This window comes from Anneissia japonica, unplaced genomic scaffold, assembly GCF_011630105.1.
Source record: "Anneissia japonica isolate Jap-2015-1 unplaced genomic scaffold, ASM1163010v1 scaffold25212_len90753_cov164, whole genome shotgun sequence".
NCBI classification, from domain to species: domain Eukaryota; kingdom Metazoa; phylum Echinodermata; class Crinoidea; order Comatulida; family Comatulidae; genus Anneissia; species Anneissia japonica.
Window position 1 is genome coordinate 68,206 of NW_022755913.1, and position 22,118 is coordinate 90,323.

General features: G+C 34.8%; 2 protein-coding genes across 2 annotated transcripts; both read left to right on the forward strand.

The window, feature by feature from the left end:
* Positions 1 to 947: 947 nt before the first annotated feature.
* LOC117123766 (adhesion G-protein coupled receptor G2-like) lies at positions 948 to 7,498 on the forward strand. The gene is made up of 6 exons (XM_033269774.1): positions 948 to 1,524; positions 3,760 to 3,912; positions 4,477 to 4,595; positions 5,356 to 5,618; positions 5,895 to 5,961; positions 6,576 to 7,498. The coding sequence occupies exons 1-6, from the start codon at positions 1,033 to 1,035 to the stop codon at positions 7,081 to 7,083; spliced, it is 1,602 nt and encodes a 533-aa protein (XP_033125665.1). The 5' UTR covers positions 948 to 1,032; the 3' UTR covers positions 7,084 to 7,498.
* A 2,303-nt stretch (positions 7,499 to 9,801) lies between these two features.
* LOC117123761 (delta-like protein C) lies at positions 9,802 to 21,783 on the forward strand (the record flags this gene model as incomplete). The annotated part of the gene is made up of 8 exons (XM_033269770.1): positions 9,802 to 10,040; positions 15,585 to 15,822; positions 16,778 to 16,833; positions 18,690 to 18,791; positions 19,675 to 19,794; positions 20,103 to 20,225; positions 21,013 to 21,129; positions 21,658 to 21,783. Coding segments are annotated over exons 1-8 (1,102 nt in total), but the record flags the coding sequence as incomplete, so codon positions are not given.
* Between the last annotated feature and the right edge of the window lie 335 nt (positions 21,784 to 22,118).

Sequence of the window (22,118 nt, forward strand, 5' to 3'; positions counted from 1 at the left end):
ATCTCTATCCTTTTCTTTTGCCTATAATCATAATTTTAGTGTTTAAAAATAAGGATAATTTAGTCATTTTATCTGTTTTTCCAGAGTATATTGCAAGCTCTGCATCCACGTGAGCGTCAGGCTGCCATATGCTTGTAATGCTTAAGCATGTGGTGAGGAGTTTTGGATGATTCTCATAAATCTGATTGGTCCGATAAAACTACTCAACCGATCAATCTTATATTTAGAATACATTTAGAAGACAAAAAGGGCTTTCGAATGGACCTTTCCCAAAAGAAATCGGCCCACAACTTTCGACTGTAGAGGGATTTATGTTAAAGACAGCTGGGATATTTCGGCAGATTTCACTGTTTCTACGCTGAAAAAATACACGAGTGGGTTTGATAAAAATCAAAAGTCCGATAAAGGTGTTAACATTACACTTATAAATTTGTAATTGTTGTAATGACTATTAAATTCCGATCAGTTTTATCTTTTCCCAAAAAAAATCGATGAAGTATTTGCGAAGTTATTACAAAAAGAAGTTGAAAAATGACCAAATTTAGTGGTTTTTGGCGACCTTCACTGCCGTTTTATCGAATTTCGACACGAAATATTATCGTAATGCATTTCTAACTTTCTAATTTCTCTGTGACAAATGTTTCTATATTTAATAATTATATTTAGTGTTTATATTGTAAAATCACAATGTCCAAATTACATTGATCTACTAAGAAGGCGGCCTAATAGCCATTTTTAAGTGACCATAAAAATAAATATAGGCTACAATCAATATTCATAATGCATTACTGGAAGACGGTATAAAGTTTATATCTTTACGGTTTTACGTATCACATTTCTCTATAATTTATCTACATTTTTGGTAAGATGGTGTAATATTTCTTCTATAAAAATTTAAATAAAAAAATAAATCAAATTATGTGGACTAAATTTTATTAATAGTTTGTTTATAAATATTTCCAGATAACTTTGGACGTAGTCGAAATAATCGACAATGTAATCGAATCTGGTGTGCTCGGTACAAACCAATCAATGCGAGAAACAGCGTCATCATTTGTGACGTCACTAGAGCGGCAACTTGCAACTGTAGCAGCAGCAGGCATGAATTTCACTACGGTACAGCCGCATGTCGGCGTTATGACGTTGTCAGTTAGCTCAGATTCTCTAGAAAACGGACTTGTGTATGTGGCATTCTCTGATGGTGATTCTGTTAAGGAAAATTTTGAACCGAACAATGTGAAAACTTTTTTTGAGAATATCTTTCCCATTGACATGGTGGGAGCGTCCATCGCTCTTCCACCTGAGATAGTTTCTATAAGCCAAGCTCAAACAGGGGAGGATGAGATTCGAGTTTATTTTACTGTTTACCAAAATAGTTCGCTATTTATTTCAAACAAATTGTCTAAAGAGTCCCGGCAGGATTTTACGCGGCAGGTTGGCAGCCATGTTATTTCAGCTTCGGTAGAGGCAGTAAAGATTGACGGATTGGTATACCCTGTAAAAGCAGCATTTCTTCCACGTTTTGTAAGTGTAACTACCATTATTTATTACCTATTGGGATGGATGGATTTATTCGGTGTAAAAACCAATGATAACTCACAAAAGCCTGAAGAAGAAGACTTATTTTCAGTGGGATCCTTGTGGTAGTTGTTGAGCAGTACAATAGGAGACAATCCCATACTCTTTTCCGAAGAGTCTACTGCGTTCTTTAACAGTCGCATGGGCCATAATGCGCATTGGACCAACGGATTAAATGTATCATCCGAAAAAACATTGCGCTACCAGCTACCCCTCCAGCTGAAATAGGCCTACATGGAGAGCAGCGATGGGAATTGAACCGGGATCAAGGGATCTCTACGGTTCAGCGCGCTTGCAGTGGTTACCTCCACTTCAGCCGATTAAGCTAAGCTAAGCTACTCTCGCATTATTGTTTTTCATAATAACCTGTCTTAATTTTCATTTTATATTCGAATCCATTATTTTGTTGATTTGTAGGAAACTATCAACAACACAGAATGTGTTTTCTGGGATTTTTCCGTTGACGATGGCGTGGGTGATTGGTCAAGTGATGGTTGTGTATATAACAAGACAGAAGATGACCGTGTAATATGCTTCTGTGACCACCTTACAAACTTCGCTATTCTTGTTGTGAGTATGCAAACAGTATTTTAGTTTTTAATTGCCGTGAGTATGAGCCCACAAACCATAATGTTGTTTCGGTTAAATAAATCAATTTGTTCAGTTGGTTAAAATAATAATTGAAATTCAATAATATAAAGAGACAGACAAACAAATCCAGTTTCTCCGTTTTAAAAGTACATAGGTAGTGTTAAAATATGATTACGAAAAAGCAAAAATTATATTGCATTTCTTTTGACGATTATGTATTTTATCCAAATATATCAGCATACTAGGCTACATGCTTCTAATGGTACAAAAATCATTTGCATTTATTATTTGGGATAATTCTATATTGTTATTGTAGGCCTACTACATTTATTTTCATATATTCTAGATTCCGGAGGATAAACATCTCAAACGACTGAGTAATAATACTGCATTTTAATTATATATTTAGAAACCATTTTTCATATTATTAAATTATAGTTAGATATGCAATTATTTTAGGAATAATAATGTATGCTTGTGTCTTGGTTTGAACTTGAAAATAAATCCAAATTTCTAAGTTAATTCATTGTTATAAATTTCTTAACAGGATTATTATGAACCTAAGGATTCGCCGTTTCAGGATGTTTTGACTATCATCAGCTTGATCGGATGCATCGTGTCCATTGTCTGTCTAGCAATTACGATTGCCACGTACCTTTATTTTAAGTAAGCATAATGTAAAAAAATGATTTAAATAATTTGCACAGCTTGAATTCAACCAGATTTGTTTTCTTTCTTGTCAGATCCCTCTTTTGTTTACAATTCGTATTACAGTATACATTGCATTATTTTTTCAAATGCCTTTAAATCACATTATATACAAATATCTCATTCGAGATCCAATAAGCTGAAAATAATGCACAGAAGAGGACGTATAAGATTTCTAATAGTAGAAGAAAGAAAGAGGAAATAACATAACATATGAATTGATTAATTTAGCTAATATTTGTAAAATCAAGGTTTAAAATCCGTGAAGATGGAAAACATTGTTAATTAAAACCAGTCTTTTGTTTCTAATTGTTTAAGTAAATTTAAATCTATCACAAGGTATGCGAGGGTCTTTGAGAAAAAAATGTAAAAAAGAAAAGTATATGTGAATAAATCTTTTAATTTGGTATGCTAAAAAAAAAATCAATATCTATTTATAAATTTGTTACCCTAAAAGAAAAAGAAAACCTGTTGTTTTCCCTTTAAAACTCCTCATCTGTTACGTTACAATTTATTATTTTCAGTGGGATCCTTGTGGTAGTTGTTGAGCAGTACAATAGGAGACAATCCCATACTCTTTTCCGAAGAGTCTACTGCGTTCTTTAACAGTCGCATGGGCCATAATGCGCATTGGACCAACAGATTAAATGTATCATCCGAAAAACATTGCGCTACCAGCTACCCCTCCAGCTGAAATAGGCCTACATGGAGAGCAGCGATGGGAATTGAACCGGGATCAAGGGATCAATACGGTTCAGCGCGCTTGCAGTGGTTACCTCCACTTCAGCCGATTATGCTAAGCTACACTCGTATTATTGTTTTTCATAATAACATGTCTTAAATTTTATTTTATATCGAATCCATTATTTTGTTGATTTGTAGGAAACTATCAACAACACAGAATGTGTTTTCTGGGATTTTTCTGTTGACGATGGCGTGGGTGATTGGTCAAGTGATGGTTGTGTATATAACAAGACAGAAGATGACCGTGTAATATGCTTCTGTGACCACCTTACCAACTTCGCTATTCTTGTTGTGAGTATGCAAACAGTATTTTAGTTTTTAATTGCCGTGAGTATGAGCCCACAAACCATAATGTTGTTTCGGTTAAATAAATCAATTGGTTCAGTTGGCTAAAATAATAATTGAAATTCAATAATATAAAGAGACAAACAAATCCAGTTTCTCAGTTTTAAAAGTACATAGGTAGTGTTAAAATATGATTACGAAAAAGTAAAAATTATATTGCATTTCATTTGACGATTATGTATTTTATCTAAATATATCAGCATACTAGGCTACATGCTTCTAACGGTACAAAAATCATTTGCATTTATTATTTGGGATAATTCTATATTGTTATTGTAGGCCTACTACATTTATTTTCATATATTCTAGATTCCGGAGGATAAACATCTCAAAGACTGAGTAATAATACTGCATTTTAATTATATTTTTAGAAACCATTTTCCATATTATTAAATTATAGTTATATATGCAATTATTTTTAGGAATAATAATGTATGCTTGTGTCTTGGTTTGAACTTGAAAATAAATCCAAATTTCTAAGTTAATTCATTGTTATTAATTTCTTAACAGGATTATTATGAACCTAAGGATTCGCCGTTTCAGGATGTTTTGACTATCATCAGCTTGATTGGATGCATCGTGTCCATTGTCTGTCTAGCAATTACGATTGCCACGTACCTTTATTTTAAGTAAGCATAAATGTCAAAATTGATTTAAATACTTTGCACAGCTTGAATTCAACCAGATTTGTTTTCTTTCTTGTCAGATTCCTCTTCTGTTTACAATTCGTATTACAGTATACATTGCATTATTTTCTCAAATGCCTTTAAATCACATTATATACAAATATCTCGAATGAGAGATCCAATAAGCTGAAAATAATGCACAGAAGAGGACGTATAAGATCTCTAATAGTAGAAGAAAGAAAGAAGAAATAACATAACATATGAATCGATTAATTTAGCTAATATTTGTATAATCAAGGTTTAAAATCCGTGAAGATGAAAAACATTGTTAATTAAAACCAGTCTTTTGTTTCTAATTGTTTAAGTAAATTTAAATCTATCACAAGGTATGCGAGGGTCTTTGAGAAAAAAATGTAAAAAACAAAAGTATATGTGAATAAATCTTATAATTTGGTATGCTAAAAAAAAAATCAATATCTATTTATAAATTTGTTACCCTAAAAGGAAACCTGTTATCTTTCCTTTTAAAACTCCTCATCTGTTACGTTACAATTTATTTTACAATATATATATATATATATATATATATATATATTAGATGTGTATAAGAGACAGGATAGTCTCTATAAGCCAAGCTCAAACAGGGGAGGATGAGATTCGAGTTTATTTTACTGTTTACCAAAATAGTTCGCTATTTATTTCAAATATAGGTCTATTATAATAATTAGTCCCTGTATAACTGATTTATTTCTTGAAATTGCAGGCAATTTCGAAGCAAGCGCCCTCAAAGAATACTTATCAACCTATCATTTTCTTTGCTTCTCCTGTATCTCGTGTTTGCTATTGGAATTGAAAAGACAAGTTCCAGGAATGGGTGTATCGCCGTTGCCGCATTAATTCATTATTTTGGACTGGCTTCGGTATTCTGGATGTCCATCGAAGCTGTAAACATGTACCTTATGTTTGTCAAGGTCTTTTATGATGATATTGAATATTTCATGCTGAAAGTATGCGCGATTGGATATGGTAAATATGATGTGTATAATGAATAAAAGTAATGATGGTAATAATAATGATGATAATAATGATAATAATAATAATAATAATAATAATAATAATAATAATAGTAATAATAATAATAATAATAAAATTGATAACAATACTGGTAAAGACAATGATTTTCATAATAATAAAATTGATTATATGTGAAGTTTGACAGACACTCCGGAATGGTCCATTATTACTTGTCATTATTCATATTCTTTTTTAGCTTTCGTAAAATACATATCTCATTTTTTTTAGGTGTTCCTCTTATTATTGTGGCAATTTGCTTGGGAATTGACGTTGACAACTACGCGAATGAAAACTAGTAAGTATTGAATTATTATCACATATCACAGCTTTCATTCTGAAATTAGTTTAATATATTAATGTCAACTAATAAGCCACTTCGTAGTTTGATCAGCGCATGCCGTGTCAAAGGTCAATCGACAAATAATATGTGCGGGTTAAATGTTTGTCGGTTGACCTTCGATACGGGCATTCGCAGATCAAACTACCAAGTTATTACTATACCCATTTAATCAATACTCAAATTTACATTGTGAACATTCAAATTAATTTAAAAAAAGAGAATGACAAAAAAAAAAAAAGACCAATAAAATATGGAAGTACATGATGGAGGCTTCGAAAGGAGTGGTGTGATCATAGTATCTTAAGCCTCTACGGGGCGCCGTACTATCCACATACACAGCTTTTATTATTCAAAATTCATATAATGGAATTCAACATCTGTTACACTTCGATAATTTATTTTCGAACCTATATGTTTATTTATATATATGTTTTGTTTGTAATATGCCTATTTAATTATTGTTGTGTGACATTTAATCTGGTAATTTAATAATTATTTACTGTTGAGATAATAAATATATAAATAAAGAAATATGTATTAATTGATATTATATTATTTTTACATTGCAGCTGTTTCATTCCTTCAGGGAATGTTCGAAATTTTGGCTTCATCCTCGTGATTGGTGTCCTCATATTGTTTAATAGCGTAGTATTCATTTTAGTCATGCGTAAACTTACCTGTGGGCGAAAAATTGCCAAGACGATCGACCAATCAAAGAGGGAGATAGTTATCAAACGTTTACAAAATGCTATAGCCGTTTCTGTCCTACTCGGCCTAACGTGGGCTTTCGGATTTCTGGCAATTGATTCGGACTCATCTGTACGGGATGTGTTTCAGACGTTATTTTGCATTTTCAATTCACTCCAAGGTCTCTTTATCTTTTTGTTGTTCTGCGTACGACAGAAAGATATTCGTGATGCATGGAAGGGATGCTGTAAGGAAAGCGACAGAGCAAGCAGGGTGAAATACGCCACTGATACGAGCAACAAAAAGGTTAAGGACCAGAGTATTCCATTAACGCATGACTCTACTCAAAACAGTAATACTCAAAGCAGTAATACTAAGAGCAATGTTTAAGTGTAAGCCTAGATGTCAATGATACGTCTATTATTAAAAGTTCTACAGCACGTTTATTAAGCGTCTAGGTCCCCCTCCCCCTTGTAGGCGGTCCGTGGGACAGATTTTCCCACGGAACCATTTACTCTAGCCTGTGTGGTCGTGAAAAGATCTGTCGCTGGAAGATAGATTTTAGATATAAAGGGAGAAAGGCATCTGGGATCCTACTTCGGATTTTTTTTTAGTTTTAAAGATACTGTACGTAGTTTTCGTCCCTCCGCCATTAGGGCATTGAACAATTTTAATTTTCGTATTTTATGTTTATTTTTGTTAAGGAACAAGATCAATTTTCATTGTATGTGTATTGTACATGTATATAATGACAAATAAATCTATTGAGTATTGAGTTGATGTTTGGAAATGCACTCTCCTGCATTTTGACGTCTATGTGTGAAAGAATACACTACTTTAATACATAGAAAATTAATAATGATGATAAAGAAGATGATAGTGGTGAGGAAGGGGATGCAGCGTAGCTGGGTGATGACAGGTTCCTGCGCAAGATTACTTACCTGGTCCTTTGAATTGAAGTGTCGACCGGTGCCAAACGGTTGGAGTTTGGCAACATTATCGTCGTTGTCGTGGTCATTGTCAATGCACTCAGACATCGCACAACAGTAATTGTCCATTGTCCACAAGTTATGTTATATAATTTATGATATCTGTTTGGTATAAAAAGTAATGAGACGCACAAAATATCAACAAACTACCGGGTTTCTGGGTTGATTTGTAAGGTACTACATGGCTCAACTATTTTTTACTTAGGGGTTAATTGGTAAAAATCGCACACAAATCATCCAACGTCACTGACAACGCTGGGGACGGCAACACGATTTTGAGATTAATTTTCCGAATAAAGTTTAATAAATAACTTCTAATGACGAACTATTGTCTTCAGTTGTCTTTGTTGGTCATTCAACTGTCATTTTATCTATTTTTTCCGTGATATTACCATTCTCAATAATCTGTAAAACAACCACATAACAACGTCACGTTAAATCGATCGGTGGGGACCCCGTGGTGACGCTGGTAGGGTCAATTTTCGTCGGAAGGTATCAAGATGATAAACAGTTTCATTGGACTAAATTCTTGCTTATGCTAACTGCATGCTTACCTAAGATTATACTGACACTGGTTTTAAATCACAGTCAAGTAGTTTAAAATTACGGTACGGTACCTAAAATAACCTTATTTTACGAATTAGCGCCCCTCAACTGATCATCGAGCCCCCTCACTTCACCTACTCGCGCAGATTCCTCTTTTTCAACGTTCAAAATTGGTTTGTATATCTATAGAATTGTCGCATATATATACATATATATATTTGATTATATATATATATATATATATATCCCATCTATTTATGTATTATTAATAATTTATTTACTTGTATATAATATGCCAATGAATGTTTATAATCCTTTACTGCAACCAGCTGCAAAGGAACACACACTAGCTCTCTATGTCCTACAACATTAATTTAAAAAAAAAAATCAATCATAATAGAAATATATACTATAATACTAACTTGTATTCGTACATTGGTAAGCTAATACTATGATGAGTTTATTTATATATAGCCTTCTTTCAAAATGGCTTCTTTTATAGTTTGCCAAAGTAAAGAGATGGTGGGGGTGGGTATGGGTGTGACCTCCTTTAATGTTTCAGAATTACTACTATAAACAATAGGACTCCGGAAAACAATTTTATCTATGAAATCCTGTTAAAAATAATTAAAAATATATGTATAGGCCTATATATATATATTTTTTTTTTTAAATAATTTTTGAACCATAAACCTAATAGACAGGCCTAAGGGCCTATATAATAAATCCATTAGTACAAACAACAATTGTTAATAGGCCTAGCTTCTTTTTGAGGTAAATTTTGCAAATGTGAAAAGGGCTTTATTTCGAGATGGGCTTGGGCTCGAGATTAAAGCCTGTTTTCCACTAGGCGAATTTATTCTCGCGAATCGAAATCGTCGGTTCACATTTCTATTGGAGTTTTTAGCTTCACCGAAATCAGTAGTTCTCTTTTTACTTTTTGCGAAGCAAAAATTGCGCAGCGAATCAGAGCTCAAAAGAGCCGACGCTTTCGATTCACGCGAATAAATACGCCTACTGGAAAAATGGCTCAAGACCAGGCTTCTATTCGAGGTTTTACGGTATATACACACTGTACAGTATATTGTGTGGATAATTGGGTCCTTTATTGAAATGACTTTCGTAACACTAGTTAGCCCAATTGGCCAACCTGCTTATATTTATAAAGAGCCTAATATAACATCATTCACACACCAAAAAGAGAGAAGCCACATTGATTCAGTATTATAGTCTTTTACTCCTCTGGTTTTATTGTGAACGCACCTCATAACGTGTGCCATTGATTCAAAAATAAGTTATTATCATTAGAACATTATGTATGGAAATGTTCAAATTATGGAAGGAGAAATAAGCCTATACACTACAGCCCTCAATTTGTTTTTTGTTTTGTTTTGTTTTTTCTTTTTTTTTAATAATCCCAGTTACAAGAAAAGGGTGTGTGATTAACAACAATGTAATTCAAGATACAGTACTACTATGTTGTTTTCTATTCAGCGTGCTCACTTTAACGTATCGCTGATCGTCTGCCAAAGAACTGTAGACGAATGAATTGTATTCCTCGCATGGTTACAGTTCATGCACGACGAGAAGCAATGGCTGGTAAATCGCGGTTTAGCTCGGGTATATCTTCTGGTTTGACCATAGGAATTTTAGTACTAATATGTAATGTTGATGGGCGGCCGGACGGGGCACCCACATCAGCATGCACAAATTTGACGCCAATGCATCTAGGCCAGTCTCCGCAGTCCTCTACCGCTCCATTTAGTATCATTCCAACGACACAATCATATACTCCAGGAACGAATTTAGCTGGTGAGTTTACAAACCCATCAATCTGTGATTACATTCAAACATTAATCAATTATTTTTAATTAGTCAGGTCTTATAACCAAAAGTGTTTTACCTGTTACAGAAGTGAAATATAAAACATATATAAAAACCTCTTATAAGTCACTACCAATATCAGTTAGCAATATACAGACATAAATTATATTAGGCCTAAATATAATTTATCTTGAGAAAGACTAACAGAAAATGTAAGCAGTTTATCTTAATTGGTAAGTTATTAGCATATCTAGAGTTGTATAATAGACCCTAAATTCACGTATATCAATATATATGTTTAGGCCTACAATCAGTACAGTATATTCATAATATTTACGTTTATTATTTATATTATTATATTCAAATTTCAAGTCTAAGTGTGTAATTTCCAGCCATCTAGAGGTGCCATAATCACAAATTTTCTTGCCTCAGCCCCATCCATGGTGGGGCTGAGGTGGTATAAATTCTCCATCTTCTGAAGTACCCAGCGGCGGATTCAAGGGGACCCAGACGGCCCGTCCCCCACCCTCCTAAATTGTTCAATAAAAAAATGGAGATATAAAGATAATTATATTCAAATTTTATGTCGGGAAGTGCAATTTCCGGCCATCTAGAGTGCCATAATCACAAATGTTCACCTAAGCCCCAACTATGGTGGGGCTGAGGCACAGTAGTTTAAATCTTCTATCTCTGAAAGTACCCTCCCTGGGCCCTTCTTTTTCGAATTCCTGGATCCGCAACTGGAAATTTCAACAAATATGAAATCATATTACAGTAGTTTTATGCCTATAAACTAACTTCGTAAAATATCCGTAGCTTCCCCCACTGGGGGCCCTTGGCGGCCCCCCTGACCATAGCCTAAATGCTCGCATACGCGACCTTATTAAATGCCCCCCCCCACCACTTTCAAAAACGTTCCGCCGCCGTTGGTGCTATGCTCTAGAAAATTACTTTTGAAGATATATTTCTGAAGAAATTGTAATGCCGACTGTTGTTTAACTATTTAGTAGATTTGAATGACGTTGTGTGAATATACTTCAATACGTTTTATTTTCACATCGCTGAAAATAGTGCAGATGATTGTTCTGTTGGCGTCAATATTTTATAAACGTTCAATAACCACAATAGTCTCTTAACATGTACTTAACCGCAATCTACATCATCTCTGATTCACTTTACTGCCAGAGGGCAAAATGATTGTTGTCTATTTTTTTTCCCTCTATTACGGTATGTTTTCCAATTCTCCAACAGGTCATGAACCAGTTTAGTATTCTCTGAATTAATTAAAGGCTATTTTCTTCATTTAGGTAGGCCTATACATTTACGTAAACTTTGTACCACAGTACGATGCACTACAAATACGTTCGGAACATACTTTAAATAGTTTGTTCATATATTTTTTTACACGATTTTGAATGACTTCTAAATACGTTTTAGATTTACTTCATTGCAAAGAACCGAAATGTTCTCAGTAGGTCTAAACTGGCTCTGTGACCATTATACTATTTTATAACTATACTGTTTGTTTATTCTGAAATCACATACATAAGCATACGAGTACTCATAAACGTATTATTATCCGATAGTTATCATTTATCTAGTAGGGGGCCTGAATTTTGTGCAGATTAATAAGTTGTTTGGAATCGAAGCATGGCGGTTTGAAAGTTGGTGAATTTATATACGTTTCTCTTGGCCTTCATAAAATTACTAAATTTTAGGGTTTATTGTTGAAATATTGAACCCAAACTTCAAAAATAGTAAGATTAAAGGTAATACTTTATATTTATGACATAATCACATTTTGCTCAAATTACATGTTATACTGTCTATTTGGCCCCTTTTCTCGAAACCTGGTGATGCGAGTTTACAGCCCTTTTGTGGTCTCGGGTCACATATTTGTTTGCACTCTGACATTATTTGCTCTCTGTGCTTTCCAACAATAGTCTGAAAATGAGGCTATTTGCCGAATGTTGTTTACCGCGTAATGATGAGAGAGCCACTGTTAAAGTGAGACCATAATGCAATAAAATAATTAAACAAGTCATAATATAGGCTTAGCATTTTAACTTAATATATTTGAGGTCTAAAAAAATATCGTTACTTAATAATGGATTACTTATAGCATATAATCTATTGCAAAATATAATTTATAGTATATTACAATATGAATAATTACTGATATTCCTATGATCTATGATAATAATAGACATATCACTTTAGTTAAAGACGATGCATAGGTCGGCGTTATTTATTAATAATCTATATATATTGAAGTCTACGTAAATTTCATTACTTATTAATACATCATAGATTACGATCCAAACATAAAATACAAATTGTAGTGTAATCTCAATAATAATTGTAGTATTCATATGGTAATTAAAAGGTATATCACTATAGTTACAGATTTGTTTCTAGGAATTCCAGGAATGATGACGTCACCAAGCCTGATTACGGAATTCTGATCAGATGCTTGATGACTGGAGCTGGCACCAAATAGAAGTATATCAGCATTTTATTTGTCACTGAAACTGATCATTTATGAAGAATCGGTTGAACAAGATCAGTAACATTTAATATTTTAATTTGTTAGCATATGACTGTATTGTACATCTTTAATAATAAGGAAAATTCAATGCAAACGCCGGGGAGGATCTAGAATGATTTTGCCGGGGGACGCGATGAAGGCCATGATAATAGAGGGGTGGGAAGGATGGTGTTTAGAAGGAGAGTTTTAGCCATTTTGATATTATCTAAGTAATTTCACACGTTGTTAGATATAATTTGCTTGCAGTCTGGGTATCTATCCTTATGTTCCCTCTAATTTCGTCATTGCGATGGCAAGTCAACTACATACAATATATTGTGAAGTTCAATTGTCGTTGGAGCTTAACATTTAACCTGCAATATCAACATCCATGTTGTTATACTGCTATTTGTTTCTTCACCTTTGTTATGGTCTGTTTAAACTTCATTTTTCAATAACCATCGATCACCTTAAAAATTACCAATTGTCGTTGCTGGCGTGGGATGGTGTTTTTCAATACTCATTCTATCTTTGTTCGTGAGTCTCCTTCTGTTGAGATATTTAAAATTCGTCTCAAGACTCATCTCTTTAGTTTAATTTAATTTGCAAATTTCTAGCGCATAGAGACTTATGTATTTTGCGCTTTACAAATCCAAATTATTATTATTGTTAAACAAAACACGAATACCGGATCAGTACAAATCATTGGTGTGTAAAAAGAGGGTAGGGCTCGTGAGTTATGTCGACAAAATTAGTTACAGCATACTATAATTCTGATTCATGATCAAATATGAAACAGTTAACGTTTCGCTTTTACTTCAATTGTCATAATAGAGGCTTCTAGAATTAATATTTCCTGAACAGTTAAACAAGTAGGCCTACTAGCAAAGCTGATGATAAGGGCCAGCCTACAGAATCTCACACAATCACAGAACATTAATTAAAACCCTAAAAATCATATAAATTATTATAAATAGGCCTAAGTATGATCTGGAAGATTCTCCTTAATACCATGGGTCTCAAGCATAAGAGCGAAAACAAGAGCATAACATCGTAATTGTAAGAGTTTTGAAAATCTGTTTATCTTTTCATTCTTCTGAATAACTTTTAAAAGTTTTAACAAAAGTAAATGTAAAACTTTTCTCTTCTTTACATTAATTGTAAAATAAAATACAAAATCCTTTCCTTGACTGTTTGAACAAAATTTAACTTTATTAACATTTTTCGTTTGGTTTAATATATACACATGGGCAGATGCAGATACAGTAGGCCTCTAACAGGAGCAGACAGGGAACCTGAAGGGAAACAGTTAAAGTAAAACTTTCCATTATGTTGACCGAATACTAGCGAGTGCTCTTAAGGCATATTATTAATTTAAGAAATTAAATATTGATCAAGACATTAAACGTGACGAGTGCAGTTAAACATTTAGGTCGAAAAGGAAACTTTCTTTTTGAACCTAGTTAAACAGGATGAATGTTACAGAGTAGTCCATATTTAGGCTAGAAAGACCGACATAGCCTATGAATAGGCCTTGAAAAATACATTTAACGGTGATGGAATATGGATGGGAATTGGATAGTCCTACAAGGCAATATAAATGGATTAATTATGTAAGCAAGTGGGAGGTGAAAATTGAGGTGGGAGTTACTATTAGGCCTACTGGGAATCGGTGTGCATGATGTACCATTATGTTAGGTCACTGAGACCTAGTCCTATGTGAATGAATTGTAGCTTAGTTTAAGAAACATGATTATAGGAATCCAATCCAATCCAATCGGTACATTTGTAAAACGCCTTTCTTTGCAGATACGAAGCGCTGCACCCTACATACTTGGTACCTCACAACACACAGGCAGCCGTGATCATGAGTTACCTAACCCAAGCACATACTAAGTAAACAAATCAAAAGAAGCTGTGGCAAAGTTTGGAATATTTATACTGAATAAAGGAATATTTATACTGAAAACAAAGGCCATAAATGAAATGTAAAATAATGAGAATGCACATTGATAAATTAAATGGTAGTTAAGTTAGAAGTGGAGGATTTTTGATAGGCTTTGAAGGGGATAACATCATTCATGATTATTTTTCAAACAATCCTACCTTACTTTCAGTGTGATTGTCTCCATAAGCCGTGGATTAATTTTGAAGATAAAACCAAAATAAAGCATTAAGTTTACATATTTAGATCTCAATCGGAGACCTTTTACAACTGACTACCTAGTTTCCATACAATCGCTACGTACAGCTTTCGGTGATGCTGGTTGGTTGGTCGGTCGAATCGGGGAGCCTTCCCGACAATCGGCGACTGCGTCGGGGACTGCTACGCTTGTGCAATGGTTGCAGTTAAAAGCTGTAGCGATAGTGTAGCGATTTTAATTAAACCAGGCTTTAAGCTGGGTTTCCATACAATTGCTACACGCTATCGCCGACAGTATTCGATGATGCTGATTGGTCGGTCGAATCGGGGAGCCTGCGTTGGGGACAGCCACGCAATAGGCCTACAACGATTTCACTGAAAACACTGTAGCGACAGTGTAGCGATTTTAAAGAAAACAAGCTTTAGTTACGATAGAATATAGAATAAAGGAACCAGATAATTTTAATTTTATTAAAGGTAAAGTTAAAGGTAGGAGGATAACACTCCTGCAGCGTATTGTGCTGAATTGCGTATGGGCGTGGTCCGTGACTACCTAGCAGCCGTAAAGAGGTGCTTCATGGTAGGTACGTGTCACTTCATTCCACAACGACATGGGTGAAATGAACCAACATCGAGGTAAACCACCTACTCTTCAGAAAGATGCAATGGGTGCTTTAAAGTGCACACGAGCCAGATTTATACACTTGACCTCCATTTTAAGAAAACTTGGTTCTACCAACCGAACCATGGGCGATGAGCGGCTGGAACCAGCGCCTTTAAGGCTGTAGCTAGCAGCGCCCCTGCCTTACCGCTCGGCCACTCGACTCCATTGTATAATAAATGTTTTTATCTTTTTTGACAGTAAATGTAGTGAATGTTGGCAATGAACATTACACGGGAATTCTGATGCAGGCCAGAGCAGTAGGAAGCACAACGCCAGTTGGGTCATGGAGTTCACTTAATCTACCCGGTGGTACAAAGACGATAATGTGTAGTAATCCTGCAGATTCAGTTACTCACTCAAACTCTGTTACGAAGCCAGCCACTACGGTATATACATGGATCCCTCCCTCAATGCCAGTTGGAAACATCGAATTTGTGTAAGCTTATTTTTACTGTGGTTTATAAAAGTAATCATAAACGCAGAAAAATTCCAAATGTGTAATATAAGTATATTTATTGCATACAGTTATTACTATATTATTATTATTATTATTATTATTATTATTATTATTATTATTATTATTATTATTATTATTATTAGGCCCTATCATTATAGACCTGATCCAAGCTAATAGAAATTTTGATATTACCAAAAGTCATTTTTTAATATAAGATTTAAGGGGTGTTTTTTTAAGGATAGGCCTACATATTACATCACATAACAACAAGATACATAAAATAGCATTTACTATGTTAATCATGACCAAGAGAGCCCCAAAATATTATGTTTACATATATAAATGTACAAAAATGTATAAATATTGCACCGTGTCGTTTGTTATTTTATAAGGAAACTTTTACATAATTGATACCGGCAGTTCTTAATTTACTGGTTTTAATTCACTAGTTTAAACGCGCATCTGGAGATTTTAAAGAAGATAATTACCATTTTGACAGCTATAAAGCGAAGTGATAGAGTAGACTTACCATATAAAAATATAAACCGAAAATGAAACAAATTTGTAGGAAGAGATAGACCATGTAATGATGAAACATAATAAGATGAGTTAGTATCAAGCCAAAAGCAACCGTGACGCAGGCTGGGCTCTTTACAATTCCAAATAATATGTTTAAAAACTTACATAACATTGTAGTTGTGATTGTTGTGATTTCTTGTCCAACTGTAATCTGCATTGTAACGTTGCAGTCAGCCATAGGTATACAATGGGTTTTTATCTTGAACAATTCTGTCATCGTGAGTCACTAGCACGAGCGAATAGTTAAGAAATACACAATAACTTTTGGGACGGCGTTTTGATAATACCGACTGACATTTATTTCCTAATTATAAAGTCCATATTATTATGTTCTTGCTTTTTTTTTAACTTGTAGGGCAACTTTTGCTGTGTCCCGTGAAGTATATTACGTTGGTGCCAAGTCACAAACCGGTAAGACGTCTCATCAATAGTAAATCATAATACCCATATATTTTTAATAGTGTGCCAATGATGTATGGTTCTCCACGGTTCAGTCAGGGGGCAGATCCAGGCTAGGGCCGGCGCTTAAAAAAAGAGAAAAAAATAAAATAAAAGTGGAAATGTGGAGAGGGAGAGATAGATAGAGAGAGAGAGAGAGAGAGAGAGAGAGGGAGAGAGAGGTGGTGTGGGGGTGGGGAAGAGAGAGAGAGAAAATGGCATTAAAAGCAGTGGCGGATCCAGGAAGTTGTATTCCTTGATTCGATTCGAAAATATTCTTAACTCGTTATCATTCCATTTTACAATCGACTAAGCCACGCAACCCCGCAACCACCCTGCCTGGGGCTTCGCATGATCTCTGTGCCCATTTGGACCCGCCACTGGTTCAGCACATATGCAGTAGCAACCACCATTTAGCCGACTGACCTAAGCTGTAGTGTAATGACAGTGGGGTTCCAGTCCCATTGCAACCTGGTCCATTGCGACCGACCCGATACGCCACACTGCCATTTTCAATCCGGTCATTTGTCACCCAGGCCCATTGCCACCTGTCCTTTGGCCAAAATTCAGGGTGGCAACTGTCCTCAACCCAACATATTCTACCATCAGTGTATATCTATTTAAATAATTACTATTTTCATAATTTATAGTAGTAAACCCGTGTTTGTCTAGTCCGTGTCAATGGAGGGGCCTGCTTACAAAACGCTGCGACTACTAGTTAGGCCTATATTTGCAATTGCGCAAATAATTATGAAGGACGAAAATGTGAAGGCAACGGATAATTAAATTATTATATTGTTGTTGTTGCTGCTAGTGGTAGGGTTTATAATGCTGTTTATGACGGTGATAGGTGTGGTGCAGACTGGTAATGAATGATAATGAATATCCAACCTTATTTCAATTTATTGCATAAGAAAATTTTTACCATATATACATAACTCAATGAAAAAGACGATGAGATGTCAACGACTTGGTCTGCATGTGTCACATGTGACACATGCTGAAGAAGACCCGAGGACGGGTTGAAATATTTATGTTTTGAATAAAATTTGTGTTCTAAGTCTACCAAGTCGTTGACATCTCATCGTCTTTTTCATTGAGTTGTGTATCTAGGGAACACATGTGGATTACATCATGCTCTCTCTCTCTCTCTCTCTCTCTCTCTCTCTCTCTCTCTCTCTCTCTCTCTCTCTATATATATATATATATATATATATATATTCCCTCACATCCAACAGCAAGTAAACTTGCCACTTACAGGATGAGAATACTTTATAAACTAAGTCTCTTTATGAGGCGTAGAGAGTGGAGTTGATTTTGGTCGTGAGAAAAAGTCCTGTTGGGATAGCAATTGAACCCAGGACTCTGGGATCATAAGGCAAGCATCTTAAACACTGAGCTATTCAACTCCACTCCAAAAAGTTCAACTGACATGCTTGTTATAGGCCTACTTTTGTGTGAATATATGACAAATGAACTTTGTAATTGTCATTAGGACCTAGTGTAATAGTCAATAGGTAGGCCATTCTTACTTCACATTTTTTTATGTGTTATTTCGCAGTGATTGTTTGAATAACCCCTGTATGAATTAAGATACATGCTTACAAGGGACAACGGGTTTCGACCCAATAGCCACCTAATCCTTTGCCATCCGCCCGGCCTTTGCCATACACCCTTTTCAAACCCCTTTTGAACCCGGCCATTTGCAAAAATGCCGGATGGCAACGGTCCTCAACCCTGCATAGTGACTGTAAGTTGATCAATTCATATTCATTTTATAGTGTATAACTATTTAAATAATTACTGATGTCCGTAATTTATATTAATAGTATTTAAACCGTGTGGGAATGGAGGGACCTACTATCAAAGCTCCACGACTGCTGGTTATATTTGCGTATGCGCCGACAATTATGAAGGAACACATTGTGAAGGTAACGGACACTTAATTATGTTGATTATGGTGTTGTTGATGATGGTGTTAATGCTAATGGTATTGATGATGATGACTGTGATGGTAATGGTTGTGGTTGTGGTTGTGGTGATGGTGCTACTGATAACCATGATGATGATGACACTGAGAAGAAAACTTTTGAGAAAATAAAGTTTGCCTGTTATAGGCCTTTCTATGTGAATATATGTCTCATTATACATTGCAATTATCAGTATGGCCTAGTGAATCCGGTCATTTACCACCCAGGCCCGTTGCCACCTGTCTTTTTGCCAAAATGCCGGGTGGCAACGGTCCTCAACCCAACATATTTTACTATCAGTTGTGTATAACTATTTAACTAATTACTGATTTTCATAATTTATTGTAGTTAACCCGTCTTTCGTCTAGTCCGTGTCAGAATGGAGGGGGCCTGTTTACAAAGCGCTGCGACTATTAGTTAAGCATATATTTCGAATTGCGCAAATAATTATGAAGGACCAAATTGTGAAGGCAACGGACAATTAATTTATCTTATATTGTTGTTGTTGCTATGTGGTAGGGTTTATAATGCTGTTTATGACGGTGATAAGTGTGGTGCAGACGGGTAATGAATGATAATGAATATCCAACCTTATTTCACTTTATCGCATAAGAAAATTTTTACCATCACATGCCACTTACAGGATGAGATTGCTATATAAACTAAGTCTCTTTATGAGGCGTAGGGAGTGGAGTTGATTTTGGTCGTGAGAAAAAGTCCTGTTGTGATAGCAATTGAACCCAGGACCCTGGGATCATAAGGCAAGCATCTTAAACACTGAGCTATTCAACTCCACTCCAAAAAGTTCCTAAACTCATGTCATTCAATTTGTGTCATTTCGCAGTAACTATTAACCCGTGTTTAAATAGCCCCTGTGTGAATGGAGGTACCTGCTTTCAAGGGACAACGTCCGGTACTTATACTTGCATTTGCTTAACTGGTTACTCAGGAAGAAATTGTGAAGGTGACGATTTTTTATGATCGTTTTTGCTACCAATTTGACAAATTATGAATGAACACATGTAATTAGGAGTTCAAATTACCAAAATTACATGTTGGTCACATGCTTAATTCATTTGCTGATTAGCTTAAATATGCAAATTACGGCTACAAAACATAGGGTCTGCATAAACTAGTATTTTTTACTAGAATTAGTATATCCCTATGACTAATAGCATCCATTGATTTAGAGTATTAATGTACTTTTCTGTATTAAAACAATTATTAAAAAGTTAAATATATAAAAAAAAATTACATTTACTATTTCTACAGCATTTACATTGTGTCTCACTGGTGCGTGCATGAATGGCGGCACGTGTTTACAAAGCTCTAGCGCCGCCAATATTTTCTGCTTGTGCACACCAGGTTATGAGGGAGACAGATGTCAAACCACAGGTAAACATATACTGTATATATTAAAACATTCTAATTAAATCTTGACTCATGAAAATACTCTTCCCATTGCATGAATAAACATTCACATGCACACACATGTTTATTTTCTCCATATCTTACATGAATATGTATGCAAGCAAAATTGTTTTTTTAAAAATTATTATTATAATCAGAACAAATCTCGTATGGTACCATTATTTTACATAGATAATGTTAAAGACAAAATAAAAATCAAATTAAAGCAAAATATATTAATTTCACTGTCATTTGTAGGCTAATAATTCTTCATTTGACATTCCAATAGTAACACCATTGGTTTACTATTGGAGTAATGGGTCATTAATAAAGATGAACTGTAAAGGTGGGTCATTGTTGAAGCATGGGTCACTAAAGGGTAGTGGGTTTCTATTAGTAATTATACAGTATAATTATTTTATTACTCAAGATCCATTTTTGTGGTAATGTTGATACTAGTCATTATTTATGGCAACAATTACCATTTTTGTCAAATGTAGGGAGCCTATTTAATTCCAAAGATGTTATTAACATTTTGGAAAAGACACCTAGTAAAAATGTACAGTAACTAATTTATAGTCTACTTATAGTTTGTAAATTTAGAAAAAAAGCGTGTTTCAAGGAGGAGCACCAGACGTACATCTTGGTTTTATAAATATACGTATCTATGGTCAACAGTGACATATGTTTTGCATTTGTTAATCTTAATCCTTTCTTTACTCCCATACACACAACACACTCATTTATTTCTTATGTTTCTCCCTATGTGCAGTGAATTTATGTTCAACTAATCCATGTCAAAATGGTGGAACATGTCTTCAAAGCTCCGACCGTAATTCTTATACATGTATTTGCCTACCCACCTATACTGGAACAAATTGTGAAACAGGTTAGTACAGATGATGTTTACATTATTTCAATCTCGGGATCGTGCTGGAGGGTGGGGTGGGGTGGTGGTCAAGAGAGTCTATGTGAATATAAATGTATGTTATAAAACTACTCATAAGATACAAGAGTTTCCATAAAATCGCTACAAGCTATTGCCGACAGCATTTGGCGACGCTGGTTGGTCGATCGAATCGGTATAGCCTTCCCGATTACGTAAAGCCCACATACGCAGCGTAACAATTGCAATAAAACCTGGCTCAAGCTTTGGCGTTATGGTTAGGAATTGGAGCTAAACGTCCTTCATTCTGGAGTTCTGGGTTAAAATGTTGTCTAAACTCCAGAATTTTAGCTCACGACCAAAAACATCTTAACCCCTAAGCATCTGGTGTGTCGGCTTTAAGCATCTTGTGTGTATGTTTGTCTTAGACACCCGAGTGGGACAGTGATTAACTGTTGGAACATGGTTCATGCATTTAAATGAATGAATTTAAAAAAATAAAAAAATAATTTATGTACCACACTTTCACAGTCGTGATGGACAGCAATCCTTGTTCCACTAGTCCGTGTGAGAATGGTGGGACGTGTTACCAGGGATCGACATCAAGTACTTATGTTTGCACATGTCCTGTTGGTTATTCGGGAACAAATTGTGACGGTAGGCCTATAACTCTGGATTCTCATATATACGTATTTTTCATATAGCAATTGGCTAAATCGTAGACAATAGGCTTTATTTTTTTTAATAGTAAGTTGTACTGATCATAGAAAACCATTATAATTATCAAAGATGATCTTCGTCCCATTTATTGTCTTTTCATCAGAAGCGCAAATAAACCAAACTTGAGCCGTGTATACCAGTTTCACTGTATCACGATCGTAAAACATATTATTCCAATGTTATATCGTATTCAGCATCACCGTCATTGTTCATCGATATCGATACCGTCACTTATCAATTTACTGTAATCTTTTTCGAATTAATTTTTAAAG